Source organism: Fringilla coelebs (assembly GCF_963513975.1).
Source record: "Fringilla coelebs genome assembly, chromosome: 1".
NCBI classification, from domain to species: domain Eukaryota; kingdom Metazoa; phylum Chordata; class Aves; order Passeriformes; family Fringillidae; genus Fringilla; species Fringilla coelebs.
Genome location: NC_140028.1, coordinates 50,911,055 through 50,935,456, shown reverse-complemented (window position 1 = coordinate 50,935,456; position 24,402 = coordinate 50,911,055). Strand labels below are relative to the sequence as shown.

The 24,402-nt window shown below is 42.0% G+C and overlaps 1 protein-coding gene across 14 annotated transcripts in view; it reads left to right on the top strand.

Moving 5' to 3' along the window:
• EPB41L3 (erythrocyte membrane protein band 4.1 like 3) overlaps positions 1–24,402 on the top strand; it is a 96,810-nt gene that overhangs the window by 31,311 nt on the left and 41,097 nt on the right. For all 14 annotated transcript variants that reach the window (XM_084219361.1, XM_084219362.1, XM_084219364.1 and 11 more), the window contains exons 3-4: positions 4,555–4,752; positions 23,720–23,824. In XM_084219361.1, coding sequence (XP_084075487.1) covers positions 4,555–4,752; positions 23,720–23,824 — 303 coding nt within the window. The remainder of the gene's footprint in view (positions 1–4,554; positions 4,753–23,719; positions 23,825–24,402) is intronic.

Sequence of the window (24,402 nt, the reverse complement as noted above, 5' to 3'; positions counted from 1 at the left end):
CCCCGTGCTAGAACGGGAGGGCAGTCTCGTTAACTAAGCAGGAAACATCTTCGACCTTGCGTTTGCATTAGATAGCAAACAGTGTCAGTTTTTATGAAGCTGAAAATGTTTTCAGAGTTCATTTCTTTTGACACCTGCTGAACACTGATTTCATGCTTGCTTGTCTGATGTGTGAGCCATGAAGAATCTGTGGTCCCTTAAGTTTCTCGTGGGTCTGAGATGACTGCATTATAATTACTTGAGCTATTCATGTAATAGGTTTCAGAAGAGCTATTGCGTGCTTTTCCATTTAGTTCATTGTTGCCCTTATTAAATTTCCAGAAGCTTCATTCTTCTTTCCGTTAATAATTTCCAGTCAATAGGATTAACAGGCATTTTTCTTCATGGGTAAGTGACACACAATTAATGAGGTACCTGCAAATCTCTTCCTTTAGCTTCATAAGGTTATGACCCTCATCTGATTACATTTACCTTTTGAGAGTGGAATAAGCCAGTCTAGCTCCTCCTCTTCTCCATCCTTTTTAGAATTCTGGCTGTTTGAAGTGGGCTCCTGTTCTTTTACTTGGTTGGGTAGACAATGCTGGCAAAGCAATTTTGATCTCTCAAATAGATCAGAAGTTTCCTGGAATTAGTCTGGGGAAAAGAAGCAAAGCTTCTCCAAAAGAGATATGTGTTGAGTAAACCAGTCATTGATTAAAAGTGTAATTCTATCAGTCTTAGGCACAAGTATTATTATTTATATAGATGTTTTTCCTGACATCTTCAGTAATCTTTCTACTTCAAGTTTCTTTTCAAATTAAAAATGTAAAACAAATAAACAACAGCAAAGCAACAAAAAACCCCAAACAACAAAATAAGCCTAACTCCAAAATAACCACACCACAAAGAAGCCCCAAACTAATTTAGACATCAAGCCTGTCCATGGGTGTTTAGAGGTGTGGGGTGCTCTCATGTGCTGCATGATCCCAAAGATCACCAGTGAGCTGGTTTCTGTAGAAGGCAAGATAGAAGAACTGGGTTAGTGAAAGGGATATGTGACACCTTCCTGCTGAGATTACCAGACTGAATCCAAATGTCCATGCATTAAGCAGACTGCCAAGTCCAGCTGCACTGATCAGCCCAGTGTATTTTGTAGTGCCTTAAGTGTCTGTATCTCAGGAAAGGAACATTTAAATGCATCACTCAGAGACAAAGCTGTTTGCAATAGTGTCATTAAAAAGCCAGAAATTGAAGGATCTTATTCTCTCTCTTGCTGTCCATAACTGCAGTGAGAGTGGATTTTTGGTCTTACTTGTATGAGACAACCTTGGGAAGGAAGATTTAAGTTACCAATACATGACAGTAGCTTTTCTTTGTCATCCCATGCACATAAAACCCCCCAACATTTTAATGTAGCTGAATAACCTTTTCATATTAACAGGTATTAGAGACATGAGTCCTTCCTATCAGGTGTAATAATGCAACCCCACTTTCTGCCTGCCTTCCTGTCTCTTTGAAAAAGAGAAGGTGGCATCACACGAGGTTGGACACCAAAGTTTCTGAGCAACTACCATAAGTGGATGGGATTAATGTGTTTTACAAGTGTGGCAATGTCACTTTGTACCCCAGTGAGAAGCTGCAGAGCATCCAAGATCTTTATTGCTGAATCCCATGACTCCAGAGGCATCCTTTGAGAGGAGGTCCAGATTTAGAAGGGCTTGAACATAGTGTGTCATACATGAGAGAGATTATGCTCAAAAAATGCAAACCCTGAAGCAACTTGTGCTGCATTAGAATTTCGTCCATAGCACTTCAAAAATACTGCAAAAACAGGATGCAGAAACTACAAAAAAAACCCAAAAAACAAAACAAAACAGTGCAGAAATACCTGGGAGAAGAATTTAGGAGAAAAATAATCTATGCTTGCAGAGGGAAAAATAATTCACTGTGTACATGGGTCTTTCACTGGCCTTTTTTTTTTTTTTCCCTGGATTCCAGGATGTCAGGTTTCTTTAGGAAGAAGAGGCTTAATACAGTCTGAAAGTACCTCAATGCCTGAACATGTCAGCATAGTTTGGTGGAATCTTCTCTAATAGTTCTTGGCGTGTTTTGTTCTCCAGAAAAATGAGAGGAAAACCTTTTGTATGATTTTAACCTAGACACATTCCCCTGATCTTAATGTAGATGGGAACTTTAACAAAAAAATATAACCTCAGTAATATTTTTTAATATTTATAAATAAGCAAAACCCTGCAGTAGTCTTGATTTACTGACTCTGTTTATGAAGGAAAATAATGACTAGTCAATTGGGATTCACATAAATTGCTTGCAGGCTGAGTATGGTTCTAAAGTTTAAATGGATGAGGGTTGTCCTGGTTGTGGATTTTTTTCTCAAGCAGCTTTTCTGTTTTCTTGAAAGAGATTAGTTCCATCCTGGGGTTTTTTTTTGGTTGATTTTTGTTGGAGCACAGGGCTAACCCTCACATGAGAAATGTAATGAGCCACTGGATTAGACAGTGCATTTTCCCCCATCACTGGAATTACCTTTTACCAGCATGTATGCATGTGCACCTTTCCTGGCAGATTTCTTTTGACAAAACATTCAGAAATCATCACAGCCCCTCTGCCCACCAGCAGCAGCGCAGCTCTGCACAGAGGCCCAAGCAGAGGCATCTTCAGCTTTGTTTATTTCTCCTGGCACAAGGCTGGACCAGTTGCCAGCTGGCTGCAGATGTGGTAGAAGGCTAGCTGGCCTCAAGCCTTGCTGGGAGCCCAGGGGGTCTCTCCCTCTTCATCACAGCTGCTGTGAGTGTTAAATGCTCAGCAAACTGCTGATCCACTTATACACTGTGCCTTCATCTCCCACCAGTTTTCAAGGTATGTGAGGACATTGACATCCGGGTACAGAGCTGGTGTGTGTCCAGCTCGGGTTTATCAGGAAGGAGGAATTCCTCTTGTGCTGGAGCTAGATGGGAGAAGAGATGACTGGTGCTAGGCTGCTCCTGATTAAGAACATTCATGGCCCAGGAGATGCAATAGATTTTGAAAGCAGCTCTTACCTTTTTATCTTTTAAGCCACGCTCTTTTCCAGTTTGCCCATCCAGGAATTCCCAGGAGGCCATTGCTGTGTCCTCCTTGCAGGGAGAGAAAGACTGTGAGGTCTTGCCATACCTCTTTGCAATTTGCTGGGCTTTTGTGGCAGCTAACACTGTAGGGATCACAGCCAGCTCCAAATTGTCCTTTGCCCCATTGCCAGAAGGCAGAGGGGAAACTTAAAGCTTGTTTTTATGAAACCACTCAGGGACAGAACGCCGTGATTAGAAGTACAGTGTTGTTTCAGGTTATATGATGCAACATGGTTCTGGTCTCAAAGCAGCTTAAAGCCTTTGGATGGATTTGCTCCATTCTCATGAAGGTTTATTATATACAATGAATGGAAACAGACTTGCAGGATTAATTTACAATATAGTTCCACTAATTCTTGTTGCTTATTACACTGAAATAATTCAGAGCCAGAGCAGGTTGGGGTTTTTTTCCCTTGTAGTGAGATAACAGAAAGATGTTTTTATTTAACTTAAGCTTTAGCTGAGGTATTACTGCACTCCTGTTGAGGTTTTGTTTGGAGTCGATCAGGAATATAACTGATGAGAAGGGTAATGACTGCAGCATAGTGCTGTTGCTAGGAAGGGTGAAATGCTGTAGAGCTCTTCTGGCTTACATCTAGAGCTGTGTAGAGCACTGGGGGCTGTGCTGCATCACGGGAAATTCAAATGGCCTGACCCTCAGATAAACCCGAGCAAAGGCAGCCATGGTCGTTTACTTCTTGCCCCTCTTCCCCACCATGTATTTGTCTTCCAAATAACACCTACTTCTCTCCAGCTTGAGAGACTTACTGGGCATCAGCAGAGAGTAAAATTCATCCTCTCATCCTGTCCATTTAGCCAGCTGGCTGCACATTAAAGTTGTTTGGCTCCTGACTTTTGTCATGTTTTCTTAACCCTTTGCTTGGGTGCTTGAGGAGCCTTTCACTCTCCGAGGGATGTCAGCATCCCTTTATGAATTCACACTGTTCAGAGGGATCCAGGCTCTCATTCAGGAACAGTTTTCCCACTGACAGCAAAATTAGTGCAAACTTGATGGTGTTTTTCTATTCTGTATGACACCATGGAAACATCGTATTATTTAACAGGTATGGGACTTCAAAATAATATCAAGAAAGTGTAGGAGTATCTGTTCATCCACAGAATTTACTGATTACTCAGTACTTCCAAAATGCCAAAAAACAAGTACAGGAAGCGCAAGTGGGATTTTGTACCTGTGGAAAAGCAGAAGCCTTAAAATATTTTCATGAATGCTCCTCCTTCATGGGTATTCTGTACATTTTGGAGGGACAAAGGAGGGCTGGAAGGAATATGGGAAATCTTTTCAGTAAAGACTCTGTCCTGCATCAGGGGCTTTCTTGTCCAAGCCCCCAAAAAAAGTTTACTTAAATGCTTGGGTGCAGCATGTACAGTGAATTGGAGAGCATGGTTGGTCTATCTTATTTCAAAAAGTATTTTTCTTTTCTCTTTATAGCCTACAGAGAAAGAACAGGAGTTTGCTGCTGCGAGTGCAAAACAGTTGGAATATCAGCAGCTAGAGGACGACAAGCTCTCTCAAAAATCTTCATCTAGCAAACTTTCCAAGTCTCCTCTAAAGATCGTCAAGAAACCGAAAAATATGCAATGCAAAGTGACGCTCCTGGACGGATCGGAATATGCGTGTGAAGTAGAGGTAAATGGCTTTTTGTCATCTTTTTTTTTTTTTTTTTCATCCTGTCAGGAGATAAATGGTGAAAATTATATTTCTGATTTAAGAAAAAGGATGAATGGGGTGATATGTCACCAGTGCCAAGCACAGAGGTACTTTCATTGTTTTCTCTGGAGGTTGTTGAAGATGGTGCACAGATTTGAGCTAGGTGAGGGATTCTGAGCACTCCCTGAAACAGCCAGAGACTGTGGATTAATTTTCTGTTGGCACAAGCCACAGCAGAATGCAGAAAACAAACTGTGGGCAACAAAGCCCATAAACAAATAACAGTTTTGATCTGACTGGGCTTTTCTTTTCCTTGGTACTTCACTGAGTTGAGTCTTCCATTGAGTCATCGTCCATACAGATATTCTGACTATTGTGAGATTACTGCGGGCATGAGAAACGCCCTGGTCAAGTGGGGAAAATGTCAGCACAAATAGCAGTGAGAATTGAGAGTTTTGTGTGCTTTTCCATGATGTCTGTGAATCATAACTGTGTTTGAATGTTACTGGCAAAAAGATGCTGTGATTTTTCTGTAAGGAAGCTTGCCTTCCCTGCTGGGACTCTGAGAGGAACCTACTTTTGGGAGGGATGATCTTCGCTGTCACTTAAAAGCCAGCCTGTGCCTGTGGGCAGACCCATACTAAGAGGGCCTTCAACTCCAGAAGGCCCCAGAGAAACAAAAGTGAGCGCATTTAACATCTCAGAGTAAGCATGAGAAAATTCAGAATCTCAGGGTGGACCCTTTCTCCATTCAGTCATTGTCATCAAGGTGATTTCTGGGCACTGGACCAGCCTGTCCTGCTGAAGGTCAGAAGGTCATGCACACAAGACAAGGCTGAGCCTGACCAAGCAGTGGCTGCGGAGGAAGGATGAGTCTTGGAGGGCTTGGCTAAGCTGGCCATCCTTTGGGTAACTGCTGAATTCCATGGAGAAGAAAAGCCACCTGGGGAGAACAGGAGAGTGTAAAGGCAGAGATGAAATAGTCTGCAGGCTTGAAAGGGAAATCCACAGGGGCATGGAGAAGGACAAGGAATGGAGAAAAGGAGTACCTGATTGGGAGCCAAATCATGGCATCTTTACAGTCATGTTGTGCACAGCCCACTTGTCCTTCAGCTGCTCTCATTTTAGGTGCTTTGGAGAGTGGCAGGTGAGGAAAAACCTTATTTTTTAGTTAACCCTGGCATTACAGTTTGGGTCAAATGTTGTCATGCTAGGAGTGAGCTGCAAACAGAAGCTGGTATTTTACTACTCTTATGGCAAATTTGCTGTCCATGTGGCTGAGTATCTTTTAATTTCACTGGCCAAGTCCCATGTTGTTTCCTTCAGCCCAGGACTGGCTATCTGGACACATCCTTTGTGACTATTAAATGGCCATTTCTTGACCTGCAGTCTCTCAGGTCACTCAGGGATAGTGTGGGAGCCATTAAGCTGGGGGAATGACTCATTCTGGCTTTGATGGGAAGAGTCAACGCATTTCAGCTTTTGCCACTTGCTTGTAAAATGTGAGTCACTTTTTGGAATACAATCAAGCAAATCTTACCAAATAAGATTTCTATGGAAATCTTGTCTAGCAGACTGAGCTTTATCGGAATCTAAGATGGAGCAGAAAGGGAGATTTGTTATGTTAGATTTCCACTTATGCAAAAAAATGCTGTTAATAATACTTTTTATAGGAAGTTTCACTCTTTCACTAAACTTGAGTTGTCTTGAAGCGTAAAAATGCTGGCATATGGAAGCCATCCTGTTTTATTGCTTGTCAGATTTCTCCTTCTGCTTTGCAAGTTCTGAATAGCTCTTGAATAATGTCCAATATAAGTTTTGTATTAATTTTTTCTACTTACATAGGTGAAATATTTTCAAGTTGTATTGACTGTCATCAGTAATCATTTTATCTGCTTCTAAGATGATCAGGCTTCCCGGGCAGAATGTAATACTGATGAGAAGAGAGCTCCTAAAAGGATGGCTTTTCAAATGATGAAGATGTAAAACTATGATGATGAGTAGATAATGGGCTACACTGGAACAAAGTTAGTTAGGAGCAACAAACATTTCATGACAAGAGTGCAGCTGGAGTGGTGATAACACCTTACATGCCTTAAACAGTGTGATTCAGACTTTACATCTGTATTGATGATACAACTGCAGGTGCCTCTGTGGCACAGCCCACTCTATCCCATGGGAGTTCTTGGTAGATCCAAAGGAAGTCCACTTCCTACATGCATAAAGTTTAGCTACAGCAAAAGGATGCTGAGTCCAGCCAGGAAAAATGATGTGACTTTCGCGGTGCTTTTTCTCCAGAGGAGTAAAAAAGTATTCACAAAGGGAGGTAGGAGGGCAGGGAAGCTGAGGGTCAGTCTCAGGAGACATCTCAGGAAATGGTGTAGGAGGCTGAAGCTGAAGTTCTACAGAAGTTTTGGGTAATAAAGTTCTGTGTCAGTTACACAGAAACTCAGTGCTGCAGCATGAGAAACAATCCATCATATTTCAAAAAAATGCTATCCTATTTTAAGGATCACCTTCAAGTGAACTCACTGTCTCAATTTAAATGGGGGGAAAATATATATGTGCACAAGCATACATACATACATAGAGAGAGGTATATATATATATGTGTTATTCTCTGTCAGCAGCACACATAGCCATGAAGTTTTACAGAATCACAGATTATTATGAGTTGGAAGGGACCCAAAAGGATCATTAAATCCAGCTCCTAAGTGAATGGCCAGTACAGGGATTGAACCCACCCCCTTGGTGTTATTATCACCATGCTGTTAGCAAGTGAGCTAATCTCAGCTCTTTCTTATATATATATAAAATATAAAGTATACTAAGGCACCCAACAAATTATGGAGGTCAGTAAATTCCCCAAGACTAATTCTTTAAAAGAAAAGTGAGAGAGACAGATGACATGGCGATCAGATATTTAATACTTCCATTCCTTGTGTTCAACCCACATAACTGCATCTTTCAGAGTGGACAGTGACCCAAGGTAGGGATGTGACAATTTTTAGATGTGGGTCAGAAATGTCATCCTGTGTTGTCAGTTCCTTTCTTTCTGCTCCGTGTGAATCATGCTTCTACCTACTGAAGGCTACAAAGCAATGTAATCTGGAAGGACCAGAAACTTAGAAACCTAATTTTGAGCTAGAATAATAGCTCTGTCATTGAATCTTGATTTGGATGCAGGCCAGGTATTTATCTCCCCAGAATTGCATTCCCTAGTCTGGGAGTTGGGGATCATTATAGAATCCATCAGTTACTCTATAAAGTGCTTTGCAAATGACAAATGCTTTTTATGTATGTTAAATATTAATGTAATTTAAAGGAGCTTATTGCTCTCCAGTAGAGCGCAACCTGCAGCTTATCAATTATGTGTTCATCCCACTACTGACCTGGCAGCCGACATGGCACGTGCTCACAGATTGAGACACTTCTGAGGCAAGTTTGGTTAATCCATTATGCCCTTGCTGTCCTTTGTTTCAGAAGCCCCTCTTTCTTATTCCATATTTAATGCTGAGCATTTTCACTCTCTGCTGCTATATCTTTCGATCTCTCTCACATTCAGGGCTTTGCATTTGTGGCACTGGGGGTTTTTTCATGTTGTATGAGATGTATGAGGGAAAGTGTAGTGGAGCTAACTTCAAAGCTGAGGTTAACAGGGGGTCATCTAATATAGTCTCCATTCAGTGAAAGGATCTTAAGCAAATACCAGGTAAAAGCTTTCCCTTGAGGCCCCGCAGTGTTACTGCCTGTGTGCTCTATCTGTCCTGACCCAGAAAGTCTTTCATGCAGTAACACATTACAAGCCAAAACCAGGTTAAGGAGGTAACCCAACCTGTTCATTCATCCTCCTCCAAAACCATAAACCACCAGTGTTGCCATCTGTACCCCCAGTGCTGCTCTTGTCCAGGAGCCTGCAGGTGGTAGTGGCTGCCTTATTTCAGAGCAGGGTTTCCTTTCCAAGGTGGGTTGGTCACCTGATGGTGCTTCCCCTCCCCAGGGAAAGCTGTTGGCTTTTGGAAAAGAGGTATTTGTACATTGACATTGTCCCCAGTCTGCCAAGACAAACAGCCTCAGGGCAGCTGTGTGTTTCTCCCATGTCATGAAGAACCTGGACATTTCTGAGGGGCATTGGATCACAGGAGTTGATGCAGCCCATTCAGAGGGACAAAGCCTGGTTGTTCCCACCTAGATGTTCACCCCTGCTGGCAGTGGTTCTCCTTGGGTTGTTCATTGTGCTCTCCCAGCCAGCATCATGCTCAGAAATGTTGATTGTCAAAGTGTCCAAGGCCAGAGCTGTGGCCAAAACTGCACTTCAAATTGTCTCTTTGAAGCAAGCTAGACCTATGCTTTGCATTCATTGGTTTGAGGAGCCAAGGAGAAAGCAAGATCTAAGACTGCAAATTAATTTTAGATAACCTAAAAAAGGCATAGAACACTCTAGTTCAAGTTTTTCCTAAGATTCAAGAAAACAAGCAAAAATAAGCTATTTCTGGGTTTCTTCAGCTTTAAGTAGGACCTTTAAATGCTGTTGTACAATTATATTTCTTCTAGGATTTATTTCCCTTCTTGTCCATATCTGCCCCATCTCAATTTTCTGTTATCTAGACCACTGCATTTTAATTAAAAGATGCAAGTGGAACAAGCTGTCATGCTCTCCATTACACATAGCCTAATTTAAAGTGTCTTCCTAAAAGAAGTCGGAATTTGTCTTTGTTGCTGCTCTAAATATATACATGCTGTCACTCACAAAGTGAGGGCAGAAAGCTGTAACATAATCTGTCCAAATAAATGGTAAAATAATTAGATTTAATTTTGAAAGGCTCAGCTGTCTGAGGCCATTGGTAATTTATACTCTTTCGTCATTCCTGTACCACTCAGACTTTCTTATCATGCAGGCCACCAGTGAATGAAAACAAATGTTTCCATGGCAGCCTGTCTGTGGCATCTCTGCAGCCCTACATCAAACAGCAAACTGACGTAGGATCCAGATAAGCTGCACAGCACATGGAGAAACAGCATCTCACAAAGTGTTACTGCTAACCCCACTCCTGTGTGAGTGGGGGTCAGCTGAGGTGGGAAGGGACTGGTAAAAATACACTATATGGGTATTTTTAACTCCAGTTTTCTCAGTCATGCTGCCACCACAACTTGGGCAGTGGTTCAGTGTCCTATGCTGTAGCCACTGTTACACCTTTGTAATGAACTTCTGGTGACCTCCTCCCTGGTGGAGACCCCACTTTCTTAATGGATTTCCCCACATCATCAGGCAACATCAGAGTAGCATGCTTGAGTTTGAATAGCAAGCAGTTTTCTTTGCATACATTTGAAACCAGGACTTGTAACATGGACCAAAGCAGACTGGAGTGAACTGGTCCCTTGCTGCCCTACACAGTAATCATTTTTGAAGACAAAATGGACCTGAAATAAATAGATTCTCTAATAGTTGAAGTATTGCTTTTCACATTAATTTCTCATTTTCCTGTTAAAAAGTGTGAATACATTGTGCTTCCTTAAAAAATAAGTAATAGAAGATTGTCTTAGGACAGGCTTGAAGGGTTGAGAGCAAGCAGAATTATTTCCGCACTGCCACCTCTGCTAGCAATGAGAGAAGTGGCTGCCTGTGCTGCTTTTCCTGACCTGCAAGACTGCCTCTGGAGGAACAATCCTCCTGTGTTTGTGTATGATAGAGGGGGAATGCATGGCCCCGTGGTCCCCCTCCCCACACAGTCCCAGCTAACCCTGCCCTGGGAGTTTCCGTGTGTGGACCCACAAGCCGCTTTTGCACGGGGAGTTCAATAACATCAAATTTCTCCTCGGTTTTGAGGTAGGTTTTAAGGTCAGGAAGGAAACCTTGTAATAAGATGCACTCTGCATTCTGAAGGATACAGTTTCGGTTACCCCCTGCACATTTTAATTGTTTGATGAATTCCACACGGTCTCTTGCAAATGGCTTTACATGCAAAACTGATTATTGAATGCAAGAAGAGTTTTTTTAATAAGTCTTTTCCTTTTGACCTACTCATTGCTTACACTTCACTTAATTTAATATGAAGACCTTTGTTTTGGGTCTTGTTTCTTCCCCAGGATATGTTTCAGTAAAAGTGGCTGGGTTGAGAGGCATCATCGCTGTTACACAGCATGTTTTCTGTCCCCAGACCCTCTAATTAGGGCTGACTTAGATTAGCCAGGGGATTCACTTAAGATCTATGTTACCTGACACATGTCAGTAGGAGTCTGAGTATTGCCTGAATATGTTTCAGCTGAATAAAGTTAATAAACAGTTCTTCTGACTTGCTTTTTCCAAACACTGTAGGCCTCTTTTTATGAGTTAAGATAGTTGTCAATTCAAGAAGCATAATGATCTGGAAATCAGCACCAATGTCATAACGATCTCATAATGATCAACTGTGAGGCTGAGAACAGAAGGGGCTTTTTTCCCATCAGTTTGGTAATTAAAACAAAAATAAAAATGCTTGGGCTCCCTTTTGGTGATTATGATTATTATTCTTATTTCACTGAAGATAAAGAAATCTAAATCAAAACAAGTCAGGTTGAGCTAAGCCTTTTGGAAATACCACAAGGCTGAGGAAGTGGGGCTGGAGCATTTCTGCCTTGCCAGGGGAGGCTTAGGTCCCCCCACAGCTTCTTGTGGCTGGGAACATCTGGGCTGGGTGGTATTCAGGGGGAAGGTCTCTTGTAACCTTGGTAGGGAGACACCTAAACAACTAGACAGGTATTTTCTCCAGTTCATATGCAAGTATTTTAGAGATTGAATGAGGAACCAAGAACTAAAACTAAGTCACCCCTTTAGATGTACCAAGCGGACAGCAGGTGGGGCCTTGAATTACACCTTTTGGCATAGCAGAGGACATGGTCACAATCAAATGCCAGAAGCTTAAAAGAAAAAAAAAATGTACACATTTTCTCCAGATCTACATTTTCTACATCTAATCCTCTTAACTAGTGCCTTTTGTTAATAGTTTCTGAAAATTATTTGTGCAGTGAAATGTTGAGTTTATCAGGCAAAAATACTCATTTTGATATCTTGGAGGTGCCAGCCTTTTTTCATAACATTGAAAACTATTGCGACCAGTCCACCTACATTGACAAATACTTTCAGCTGCTCTGAATCTGCATATATTTTGGGAATAAATGGTTAGCTGAAAACTTTCTACTGAAACAGTGCCTCTGGTAGCCTCCCCTTGGGGAACCAGCTGGACACTAGCCAGGCAACAGGAGCTTGTTCTCCATCTGGCAGAGTTTTTAAAAACTAGGTTTGATCATGCACACTCAAACAGAGGTACTGCAAGGTTCCTTGCTGGTTAATCTGTTTGCAAGAGCCCAGGAGAGGATGATCTTCCACGTGCCTTTCACTCCAGACTGAGAGATGTCTGTCGGCTCCAGGGGTCCTGTCCTTGGCACCATCCTTGCTGATGGCCTCATCAGTCCCTTTGTGTTTGTCTTCCCCAGGCTTATTGCCTGGGGGGGTCTTGGCCCCAGAGAGCCTCCAGCTTCTCACTGGAGTGCCTTGTGCAGCCAGCACCCAACTTCTGCAGGTATTTTTTTAATGACTGCTGGAATATAAATCAAAAAGAGTGGATGACAGGCTTTGTCTTTTCCCTTTTCCAAATGGACACTCAAAGCCTTCTGCTGTTTCTGTACAATGTGTACATTCCTCTACCTCATGCCTAACCAACACAGGAGTTGCTGATTTTCATGTCGCTGCCCAGTCACGCTCCTGCCAAGCCTCCCTTCATTTTGCCATGTTTCCTGCTCTGCTTCTGTGTCAATGAAGTGCCTGCTGCGTGTTCCAGTCCCAGCCGAGCTGTCTAAATTCATCAGCTCTGTTTCTAGTTGCTCCAGTTTATAGGTGCTGTCCCCACGTTTACACTTAGAGTTGCCATTTCCAGACCCAAACTGAGTAAATCTTCACTTTATTATCATCCTCTAAATATATTACCATGTCAACGAAAATCTTAATGCCTCATACGGGTGATTATTTTTTTTCCAGCTGAGCCCCATGCAGCACTGGGCTGCTTGTGTGTTTGCTCATCCTTGTCTGTTGATACAGTGAACAGAATATCATAGACAGGGCTGACTGGTGAAGTATCTGCTTGCAAAGCAAAGTGTTGATAGGCAGCAAGGTCTGTCTCTCATGGTTTATCTCACTCTGGCAGAAATGGTTTTGATCTCAAGTGGATAAATCTTGGATGTGGCTTGAGAACAGGATATGTTCGTTTTCATGAAAACCCCAGCATTGATGGTGCAATACCATCTAAGGCACCCCAAATCTAAAAGCCTGGTCATCCTGCTCCCTCTTCTGCCTCAAGAGCATCTTTCTCTGCAGTGTATTTTTTTTTTTTTACTCCAGCCTGGCAATGTAGGTCAGAGAGAGCTCTATGGCTTTTAAATTCATATGGCAAGATTACTCTGTAAATCGGACTATGTTGACAGTAGAGCTTTTTCAGCTGAAAATAAACAAACTGTTTATGGGGGGTTTTTTTGTTGATATATGCCAAGGACTATTTATATCTCAGGTAGTGATTGGTTCCCCTTGCTGTGTTGGTACTAGGCTTGTGAACAGTTAGTTAGCACGTGTGATGAGGAGAGATGAGTGTTTGCTGAGTTCATCCAAGTATAGGTAGAATAAGGAAAATATTTGTAGCCACCACTGGAAAGCTTCAGCTGCTGCATGAATCCCAAGAGACTCTGAGTTACTGCAGAGTGTCTTGCAGGAGGCAGTAGGGCAATCAGGAGGCATTAAGCCAATGGATCAGCTGCATGTCTAGCTAAAATCCTAGGCCAAACAATCTGTGCTCTCGAGAAAGCTGAGTGAGGGGGTTACTTTCTCTGCTGAAAGACCTTCATAAATGGAATACTGTTTTATTTTATGTCATGATTTAGCAAATGTGTAAAGCTAATAAATGTGCTGAGAACAGAAGTTCTAATTGAGAAATTGTGTCCACTGTTTTTGTATTCATTTATCAGAGGGTAGTGCTCGTAAGCTGGTAGCAGACCTCAGTTTATACAGTATGCATTCTGTTGGTGCACTTGGGATGCATTTGATAATCATCACATTTGACAGGTATTTCTGTAGCCATTGTGCACGTGCAGACATGGCTCTCACCCTTCCCCATCCAAAAACACACTCCAGAGTGTTTGTTTTTTATCGAGTGCCCCCAGCACGGTTGCATTGTCATGAAAGGAGTGCTCACTATTTTCCCAAGGATGCAAAGTGTATGGAGCACCCATCAGTACACTCGGAGCTTGTGTGGTGCCAGTGCTGGTGTGATCTCTGCTGCTGATGTAAAGGCAAAAACCCTAATTTGGTTTGATGCCAGAATCGGGACTAGGTCACCAATCTTCTTACTGGGATTTAGCAGTCCTCTGGGTTTTTTTAGATTAGTGCTGCCTGTTTAGGATTGCCAGCTCAAGTGGCATTAAAGAAGGTTGCCCCTGATAAAAACTGTGTCATATTATACAATGTCATTGACATTTGCTGCAGGTATCTAACTGTAGCATGGGCAGCGTTATGTATTTATCTGTTGATCTAAATGCGGTCGACAGAAAAGGTTATTTTCAGGAATGGTGTATTACAATAAATATCAACAAGATGCTGAATTATAGTACTACCATCATGGGTGAAAAAAAGACAGTGATCAATCATCACTGTATGTCAAAATCTACTCTGTTTCCTTGTGTGGCATCACATATATGTGCAAAGAAGTATAAAATAGTGTTCTAAATTAAAAGGCAGAGACAGATATGCAAAATATTATTGCAGGTTTTATTTCAAACTATTACTTTATATTAGTCACCTACTGGGATGTTTTATGAAGGTTCACACATAAAGAAGTTAATAAAGAAATAGAACAGTTGGAGAGCTTACATTGATATGCAGTTTTCAGGAAAAGCATTTCTGTACGTGAAGTACCTTCATAATGGGGGAAAAAAAGTCTTTTTAATATAGCTTTTATTCAGAAAAATATTTTTGAAATTCCCTAATTCTTAGTTCCCCCTACTTTTGGCTAAATATTTTATTAAGTAGATATTATCTGGAGTTTTGACTGGGGACACTTCCAAATACAGTTTACCAGTGAAGTATGGAAAACTTTTGAGAACCAAAAAATAAATGTATTTTGCTTTTAACATTTTCTTTTCTTGGAGTGTGTCTTTTTCCCTTTGCATCCTAAAAGGCTGGCAAAAATGTCTTGTTCAATATCTCCTGCACTTGCTGGCCAGCTGCTTACAAGCTGGATGAAAGGGATGCTAGGGATACATTTATGAACATTTATGCTTAATGACTATGTGTTAAATTTTGAACATTTATCTCTCCTCCTCATCCAGGGGAGGGCGACAAAGATTCTCAGAGGGCTGGAGCGCCTCTCCGTTAAAGACAGGACCGAGAGGGTTGGGGTTGTTGGGCCTGGAAAGGAATCCAGGGAAACCTTATTGTGGCCTTCCAGGAGTTAAAGGGGGCTTACAGAAAAGAGGGAAAGAGACACTTTACTCAGACAGATAGTGATAGGACAAGGGGGAACGGTTTTAAACTAAAAGAAGGAATATTTGGATTGGATATTGTGAGGAAATTCTTTACTGTGAGGGTGCTGAGACACTGGTTGCCCAGAGTAGTTGTGGATGTCCCATCCCTGGAAGTGTTCAAGGCTGGATGGGACTTCAAGCAGTCTGGTTTAGTGGAGGGTGTCCCTGCTTATGGCAGGGTGGTGGAACTAGATGATCTTTAAGGGTACTTCTAACCCAAGCAATGGCTTGGTTTATAATGGTTTGCTTATGCCGATTTTTTTCTGCAAGAATACAAGTAGTTGGAATAAAAAGTCAATATTAATTAATTTCCTTTATTTTTAAGATTTTTTTTGTTGGTCTGTGTGGAAGAGGGGAGTATGGCATTTGTTGTTTGTTTTGTCAATGTATATCCTACCTTTGTCTTGGGTGTAGAGTGTTGCACTACTAACTTTGCCAAAGGTTTTTTTCCCCAGGAGAAAAGACTTGAAAATGTTTTATGGAATGCCTAGAACATACCTCACAACACACCAAACTTGCAGAAGAATTAACTGTTATTGATGCTTCTGGAAGTGCCAGTGCCATTCCAGCAAGCACGGCAGGGGATTTAGAGACCTACATTCCAGTGGTTAAGTCGTGTTATGCTCCCAGATGCTTTTATCCTACACATTGCACATGTGATATTTACTTCAGTAAACCAGAGCAAAACTGGCTGATTTTCAGCCAGTCAAGACTCCAGGAAAGAGTCTCTGTCCTGTTTTCCTTTCTGGATTCTCCTTACTTAGCTTCCTGCTGTGAACTTCAGTTGAGAAACGAGAGGTTTGAAGAAATTCAGGGGTTGTTTTTACTCCTGTCACCTTTCAGCTTCATCTTCTTTTCCCTGTGGAGAGAAACTGTGGAGAAGTATAAACAGGGAAAGAGTAAATCCTTTGAAAATGCAAATTAAAAATGTGTGGAAGTGAAACGAAGTTAAACTTACTTGGAATGACTCTTTCCACTTATCTTCCTTGAGAAAAATTGCTATTTCTTTCTGCCGCTTCAGTCAAGACATGTTCAAAAAACACGTCTTCCATGTTTGGGAATTTTCTGGCCTAAAGTGCAATGATCAGCTTCTAGAATTTCTCAGTGCAGCTCTGTGGTTCTTGAACAGCTCAAACTCTTTTCAGGAAAAACATGAGAAATGTCATGGTATGTTGAATATTATTTCATTCACAGATAAAAATGTGCTCCTTACCACAACAACTGTGTGAGTTTAGAATCTCTGATTGACTTTCTGTAGAAGGAGAAGCAGCATGATGTGGCCACAAGCTTCTCTACATTTGGAACGACAGTGAACATCCACATTCCAAATTCACATCTGTTTGTATGCATGTATTGTATGCATCTAATTATATACATACTTGCCTATGCATATTAATTTATTACATGTATGTGATGTTCATATCCCTCCCCCAGAAATGGGATTCTCGATACAAAAGTGATCTTGCAGGCTTGGTCACTTTAGCTTGCAAGTAGTGAGTATTTGCAGAAGTATTGGGTTTTTTTTTTCTGGGATTTGGCATATATTTTGTGTAAATAGGGTAGTTCATGAGGAAAGAATGAGAAATTGTGTTGTCAGGAGGCTGGAATTCAGCAAGAGTCTCAGCTGGGGGAATTTTGTTAGGAAAGTGCTCTCTGTGGTGACTGCAAAGTATTCCTGACAACCAGTAAATCATTTTCACTTGTTTGTGTTGCAAGAATAATTGCAGAAGCTGCAACATGGGGATGGAGAAGCTTCCCCTTGTGTATGCTTCTTATTTCTTGCCATATACATTTTAGTATATGGTCTTTTATTTGTGTTTGCAGATAGGAGACTACCACGCAGCCCATGCAGTGTAGAAAATGAAAGTATCAACCAAATTAAATTGCAAAAAGTAATTTAAATTGTAACAGTAAAATGAAATAAAATCAGTGGTCTGCACACAATTGGAATCTTTTTCATCAAAAAACATTGAAACATTGGGAAGGAAAAAAAAATTAGCTAATTCTTTCCCACCAGAAAGAAGAGAGGGAAAGGAAGAGGTTAGTACAGCCACATGCCAAAATACATTACAGCATACAAGACTAGAGCCAGCCCACACATTTATACAGTGCATTGTTGAGATCCATTGGAAAGTGCAAATGCTAATTAGGAATGTGAACCAGATAACCTCAACATCAGTTCGAGTCCAATTATTCGTGCTGGGATTTCATGATACTGATCTGTTTGTCCTTATTCCAGCGATCCTGCCTAACTAGAGTTATTACAGTAATTGTGTGGAGTTGGATGCCAGGCTAGAGCTAGTGTGACATTGCTCACTGGCAGCTTGGCAGCTTTTCCCAGGAAAGCAGCAAGGTCATTTGCATATGTATTTGTGCAGAAAGTTACATGCAAACTCATCCCTTTTAAAATCCAGGTCTGCAGCTGTGATACATTTTCGTCTTGCTGTGCTCCTTGACTGATCAGAAAGGGAAGTTTCAGTTCATCAGGCTGTCCTGACCTTGTGGTTACTGTGCAGTGGAGTTGATGGTTATTGGTGGCAAAAATGAATCCTGTTATAGATGTTTGGCTGTAGAACTCTGTTCTCACTTTGTGTTTTCCCTAGCACTGCAAAATGTGGTCTGAATGTGATCTCGTGTAATTGATTCCATGCTGCAAGCAGCCCTTGCTCAGCGTTCTGCACCCACATGAGACTGCAGCATTGAATGCCAAAGCAGAACCGCCCCAAACTGCGTCACTTGGGAGGCTGCAATGATTTTCATTTCTAGCAAGCAGAGAGGGCTGCTTGCTGCTCATCAGCTCCTCATCCTGTTTCCCTCTCAGTGAGAGAAAGGTAATCTGCTAGTGAGCAAAAATAGATCCTTGAGAGTAGACCAACACTCTATCCTGTAACCAGACGCTGAAGCCCTTAGCACATGGGGAGGTGCACAGGGATCCCAGTATCACGGCTGTGATGGTTCAAAGGGACTGGAGAGGCCTCTGACATGAGCAGGGCAGTGGCCAGGGCAGGGAGCAGGTGTGGTCAGGCTAGCTGTGGCATTGCCTTGAAACCCTCTGGGAGCAGAGGCTCCTCAGCCGTGTTGAGCTACCAGTCCCAGAATGGCATTGCCCCTCCAGTGAGAAATCTGTCAGACACAGGGTTGGATTCTGTCTGAAAGAAGCCTGAGTACTGACAGGTCCTCAGCATGGACAGCTCTAGCTGGCATGGAGCTAGGAAAGATGGCTGGTCCTGTAGGTTGGAGGTTACCCAACAAGTGGAAGTGGGTCATTCAGGGTGGGGGGCAACAGAAGAGGCTCAGGCTGCATTATCAGGGTGGGTGCCAAAATGGCCTGCAGGAAGACTGCAAATGATTGTGTTTCAGGGACAGGGCAGGTTTGCCAAACCAGGAGCCACAGCAGCTTGAAGGCCTTTTGGAGAGGTGGTGCCTTCTGGCATGGGGCAGCCAAGCCTACTGCCTTTCATAGAAAAAAAAATTATCTCTTGGAGGTGGCAGATCTGAATCCTCATAAATTTTCCTCTGGCACAACTGGCTTCCAGCCTGGGATGCATAATCCAGCACATAACATTTGAAATCTTCCTGATCTCTTCCCTGTATTTTACTGACTCCCAAAGAAATTTTCTGGAGTCTTACTACCACCTGTAAGAGAAGGAAGTTGGCATCATATCTTTGTATTAAGTTGTTGGTTGCTCATTTTCTACATAATTTTCCTCGTGGCTTAACACAGTACAATAACAAATGGGTTTGGTAGCTGGGTTGGCACAGTACAGGAGTTTTATTACTCAAGGGTCCTGATGGGCAAAAAGGTGAACGGAAGTCAGTGATGTTCCCTGGCAGCACAGAAGGTCAGTGCCATCCTGGGCAGCATTGCCAGCAGGTTGAGGGAGATTATCCTTTCCCTTTTCTCAGTCTTGAAGTGCTGAGTCTGATTCTGGGTTTCCTAGTTCAGGGGAAGCATGAACACACTGGGCAGAGTTCAGCAAAAGGCTACAGATATGAGGAAGGCCCTGGAGTGTGTCTTTTACAAGGATAGGCTGAGAGCTGGAACTGTTCAGCCTGGAGAAGAGAAGGCTCAGGGGGATCTTAGCAATGAGTATCAATATCTGATGGGAGGAGTGGAGAACACAGAGCCAGAATGTGGTTGGGAGTACACATTTGCTACAACAGGAGACAAGGGGCACGAAGTGAAAGACAGGAATTTCCATTTAAACAGAAGAAAAAAAAATCACTATGAGCCCCCACAGGCTGTGGAGTCTCCATCCATGGAGGTATTCAAAACCCACCTGGGCACGATCCTGACCCATCTGCTTTAGGTGGTGCTTCTGGAGAAGGGAGGATGGAAAAGGCAATCTCTCAAGGTGCCCTCCAGCCTCAGCCATCAGTGGTTCTGTGATTACCATAGAGCACAGAGTTTGTGGCTGAAGTGACAACAAAAGCATGCATTTTTTCACTTTGATGATGTTTTCTTATTATAAATACTTAACAGCTTATGGGTTTAATCATAATAAAGGAAAACTTTTTTATTATTGTTCTGCATTAAGAAATACTGAATGTTGTACCTAAATTTTTGCCAATGAGAATAATTGACTTGATAATAATCTTGTTATTCAGGCAGAGCAAAGGTGAAAGTACTTGAATTCTTGAGCTCTTCACTCTGTGTTCTGGTGATCTTGTAAGGTGGTGGGGGTATGATGGAGGGATATGGGCTGAAGATGATCATGTGGGAAGATTTGAGCATGGTGCAGAAGCCCATTAGGGGACAAGAGAGCCTTTTGTGACCTTCAGCACCCTAAGGAAGGAGAAACTTAGCATCAAAACTGAGGAGAAGCTGGTGAGAAGGGAGGCTGCTTCTCCTTACGTGTGAGAATTGCTGGCAGGCACTGGCTTGCCAAGTTTGCTGCTGCTGGCTCCTTTCACTGGGAACCTCACAGGGGGCTGTTTATTCCCATTCCAGCTTCAAGAGAGAGCCCTGGCCTTTATAGACCTGCAGGGATGAGGCTGTGAAAAAACATAACATTTTTGCTCCCAGACCTTTGTGTTCATTTATACTGTTTAATCTGCATGTTGTATCCCTTCTGTTTACTTGATTTCCCAGCTCTTAAGCAAAGCATCTTTTTTCACATCTGCACATTCCCTTTCATCCCATTCATGCCTGAAAAATATTTCTAGTGGTTGCTCTTGCCAGATATACCTTTCAGAATTTTTTTTTTTGTTTACAAAGTCAGTATTTTATAGCACAAAATCTTATTTTTTTATTTATTTTTTGATCCACGTTTTTGGATGCTGGGAATTGATTGGCATTTTTGGCATTAAGTTGTGATCCACAGTAACCAGCAGACTGTCAATCTTTCATTGTCTTAGACTTGTCACTCCAACGTAACGGAAAATGAAGGTTTAGGATGGATTGAGGAGCTGTATGATTTTGTAAGTTGACCTTTCTCTTCTCCTCCCATTCTCTCCCTGCCAAAGCAATGATATCCTTGCCTTTCATGGCAGGGTTATTTGGGCATGCAGTAAAATGAAAACAAATAACAAGGGGAAAACAGGTCTGTTCAATTGCTTTAATTATATATTTGTAATTGAACCCCCTAATTTCCCATGAATTTATGCAACAGCTTCCCTTCACTTTATTTTGATGCTTTAGAACCAGTGTGGCTGCTCGCAACACGTGGGTACAAAGTGGCGCTGCTCCCTATGTGTAGGGGCACAAGGATTTCTCTTGCATTAGGAGGACAGCAGGAGTGACTCCATTGTAGGCTGCTCCAACTCCCGCAGAGTCCTCTAAATCCTTCTCCCACAGGTCATCTCTGACCTGGGAACAGGCAGGGTGTAGTGCAGTGGTGAGGCTATGATGTGAGGCTCATCAACACTCAGTGTGTTTGGACACTAATGGTTGTTTCTGTAGGAGGAGAAATGATCTTGGTCAGGCTTTCCCTCAACCATCACCAGTTCTTACCTTGTGGTGGTGAAGAGAAGACCCTGGCCAGGAGGGGCTGTTAGTTACGTTTTAATTTCTCATGTCTTCTTGCACCACCAGCAGGGTTTTCCCCCATCCTGCTGAAGCAGGAATTTTGTGGAAAATGACTTATGTACAACTCGGGCATCTTCATACAGGAGGAGGAAGAGGAGGCTACATTGCCATGAAAATTGTTCCAGATTGCTGTAGATACTCTCCCTGGCAGTGTGTAGCCAAACAAGAAATACTGAGCACTGGGGATTTTCTGGTCATTTGGTTTTTATTACAGCACAGTCCTGCACAACTGTTTCCTGTAATTCCCTGTTAAAACGCCCTACCTTGCAGCTGCTGGCTACTATTTCTCAAAACAGACATCTGTGTAGATCTCTGTAGCTATGGATTGGCCACATAAAACAGCTCCTGTGTTGGCTTTGAGTGACTCTTAAAATTAAGAGAGCACTGAAGTGCCACAATTTAAATACATGTAAATGGTGCACTGGTACAGACCAGTGTTTTTCAGAGCTGGTGTCCTCTAGAGCTAGCCTGCTTGTTTTTCTCAATTTGGTACAACTACTTAGTTTGTTAACGAGTAGAAGATCAAGAAATTTGTCAAAACGCAGCATTGCGTGCTTACAGCAGAAATGTGACCATTTTGCCTTGAAGTTTCTGAGTTGGTTCCTCTGCACACACAGTATTAAGATCTTTTTTATCTGCCTCTTTCTCTACAGAGAGCACCAAGTATAAAACCACCAACCTCTTGTTACCTACTTTCAAGTTCAGGGCGTGAAGAATGAACTAAACGTTTGTTTGACACTATAAAGGAGCTGGGGCATATTTATGCTTCCTTCTTACAGCGTGGAAAGCATGTGACACACAGAACAAGGCCCTAGAGCTGTTTGCTCAAATAAAGCTGGAAGGCACAGTAAATGAAGTTACAGGAATGCACTTGTAATGCACTTCTGGGCCTGGTTTTTCTTCCTTGGCTGGAGAACATTTTTTAGGCCACGCTTCAGTTTCTCCATTGATAAAATGTAGAGGATGTTTTCCAGTGTTCTTTCCAATATACCATTTGAATGCCAGTAAAAATACCAAATTTAACACAAATTAGATTACACTGCTCAACTCACTCCATCATCTCTTGTGATGTTTTCACTGGGTGTTAGGCATCAACCCTCAATTCTTTCCTTTTTGTTTCTCTTGGCTTGCTTAGGACTTCTAAAATAGTTTGAGGCCAGCATTGGGCTCCATGGGTTTATTGGCATAGCTGTGTCAGCTTGGATTTTGAATTGCCCTCTCCCAGCCAAGGCTGCTGGGCTGGAAGTGCAGTCCGGGTGCAGCTCTGTTGGTAGAGGGACGTAAATTTGGAAGTGGCATTCTCTCCTCTTTATTGTCACCTGCCTGCATTGCCTTTGAAGCAAGTAGTGTGTTTCCAGTCTGCTTCTAGTCATGAGTATGCTACAGATAAAGAAAACGCTGCACTGACATCAACTAAAATATTTATGTATGTGTGTGGTCAGAATAAAGTGGGGAGATTTTTTTCCTTTAGCTGAGTTGCACTTTGGAAAGTAGGCAGTGATGAAACACAGTGATAAATATGGCCAAATAATTTTGAATTGTTTATCGTAGTTAATGCATATAGAAGTTGGCATGTGTAGGTTATAAAGAGGATGTTTCTGTCTGTTTGTTATTCTGGAGAATTATTTTCTCAATTTCACATACAACGCTGAGACACAGGATGACCTGAATTTTTACTGTCCAGTATGACAGATACTGCGAAGCTTCTGCTAAGGGCTCTAGATGTTGACAGTGAGAGTTCTTCTCATCTGACATGCCAGCAGTAAAGAAGGTTAGTGGGGCACTGGAAAGCTGGTTTGTTACCCAGCTGCATTCCCAGTCAGATGCTAGGCTCTTCCCATGATTTCCGTAGATGGCATAATCACGTTTCCCTGTGTATTAGACAAAAATGGGTCCTGAAATCAGTCCCCACTGTTACCAAAGCAAAAAGTATGTCCATGTTTGGTTTCTCCTCCAGTGGATTGCCCCCTCAGTAACAATTCTGATAATCCATGACCAGGAATATTTTGTACTGCTATTTGTTGCTACTTGCACACAAATAATTCCTTCGGTTTGCAAAGGTATGACCTCATCATGCTCTTGAAGCCGCAGTTTCTGAAAGACAGAAGAGATTTTCCTATTGGAAGTTGAAACATGACATATATGACTTATTTCTAACTCGGCAAGAGGACTGGAGGTTTTAAGAAAAGAGGATTTGCTCCATTCAGCAGATTGTTACGAACTTCCAGGTCAATAGGTTGGAAAGAGGGATGCATTGATTTGAATCATTTTGAGGTTACTGGTTTGACAGAAAAGGTGTTATTTTAATGCTTATATTACTTTATTTTGCAAATTTGAATGTCTTTTTGGTTTTCTTTCTGTTATTTCCCACAGAAACGTTCCAGAGGTCAAGTGCTATTTGACAAAGTGTGCGAGCATCTGAACCTTCTGGAAAAAGACTACTTTGGGCTAACATACAGAGACACAGAAAACCAAAAGGTAACCCACAAAAATGCAGGTGGCCTTTGGCGTGTGACTGTCAGAACTCCCTGAGACACTCCACAGATAGCTGCAAACAATCCAGAAGTTGGTTTTATCTTCCTTGCCACGTTCCATAAACACAGTTTGAGCAATTGGTTTTTTGTGACTCTACTACTCAAGAGTATCTCCTGTGCTTCTCTAGATTCCTTCTCTTATGGCCATTTATGACAGAGGAAATATTAATCATATAGCTGATGCTCTTTCCAGTATGATTTATTCCTTTATTGTCAAGATGAAAGTCAGATTTACACTTATAGATACACTGCAAAACATATAATACTAAAATATAGCTTAATAATAGTGGTTGGGACACAAAAAAGCAGGGGATGTCTGACTGTTCCTGCTGACTGCCAAGATAAGGGAAGGCTTTAAGCCTCGACTTTATCTTAGCAATATTGTTGATTTGACTAAAGACATTAGTCTTCAGAAGCAGTTGGTTGCAATAGTGAATCACATTCTGCTGTCCTGCATTCCAACTTCCATATGAAACCAACTGTGTGTTACAAGTGTTGAAGATGATCTAATGTAAAGGTGTT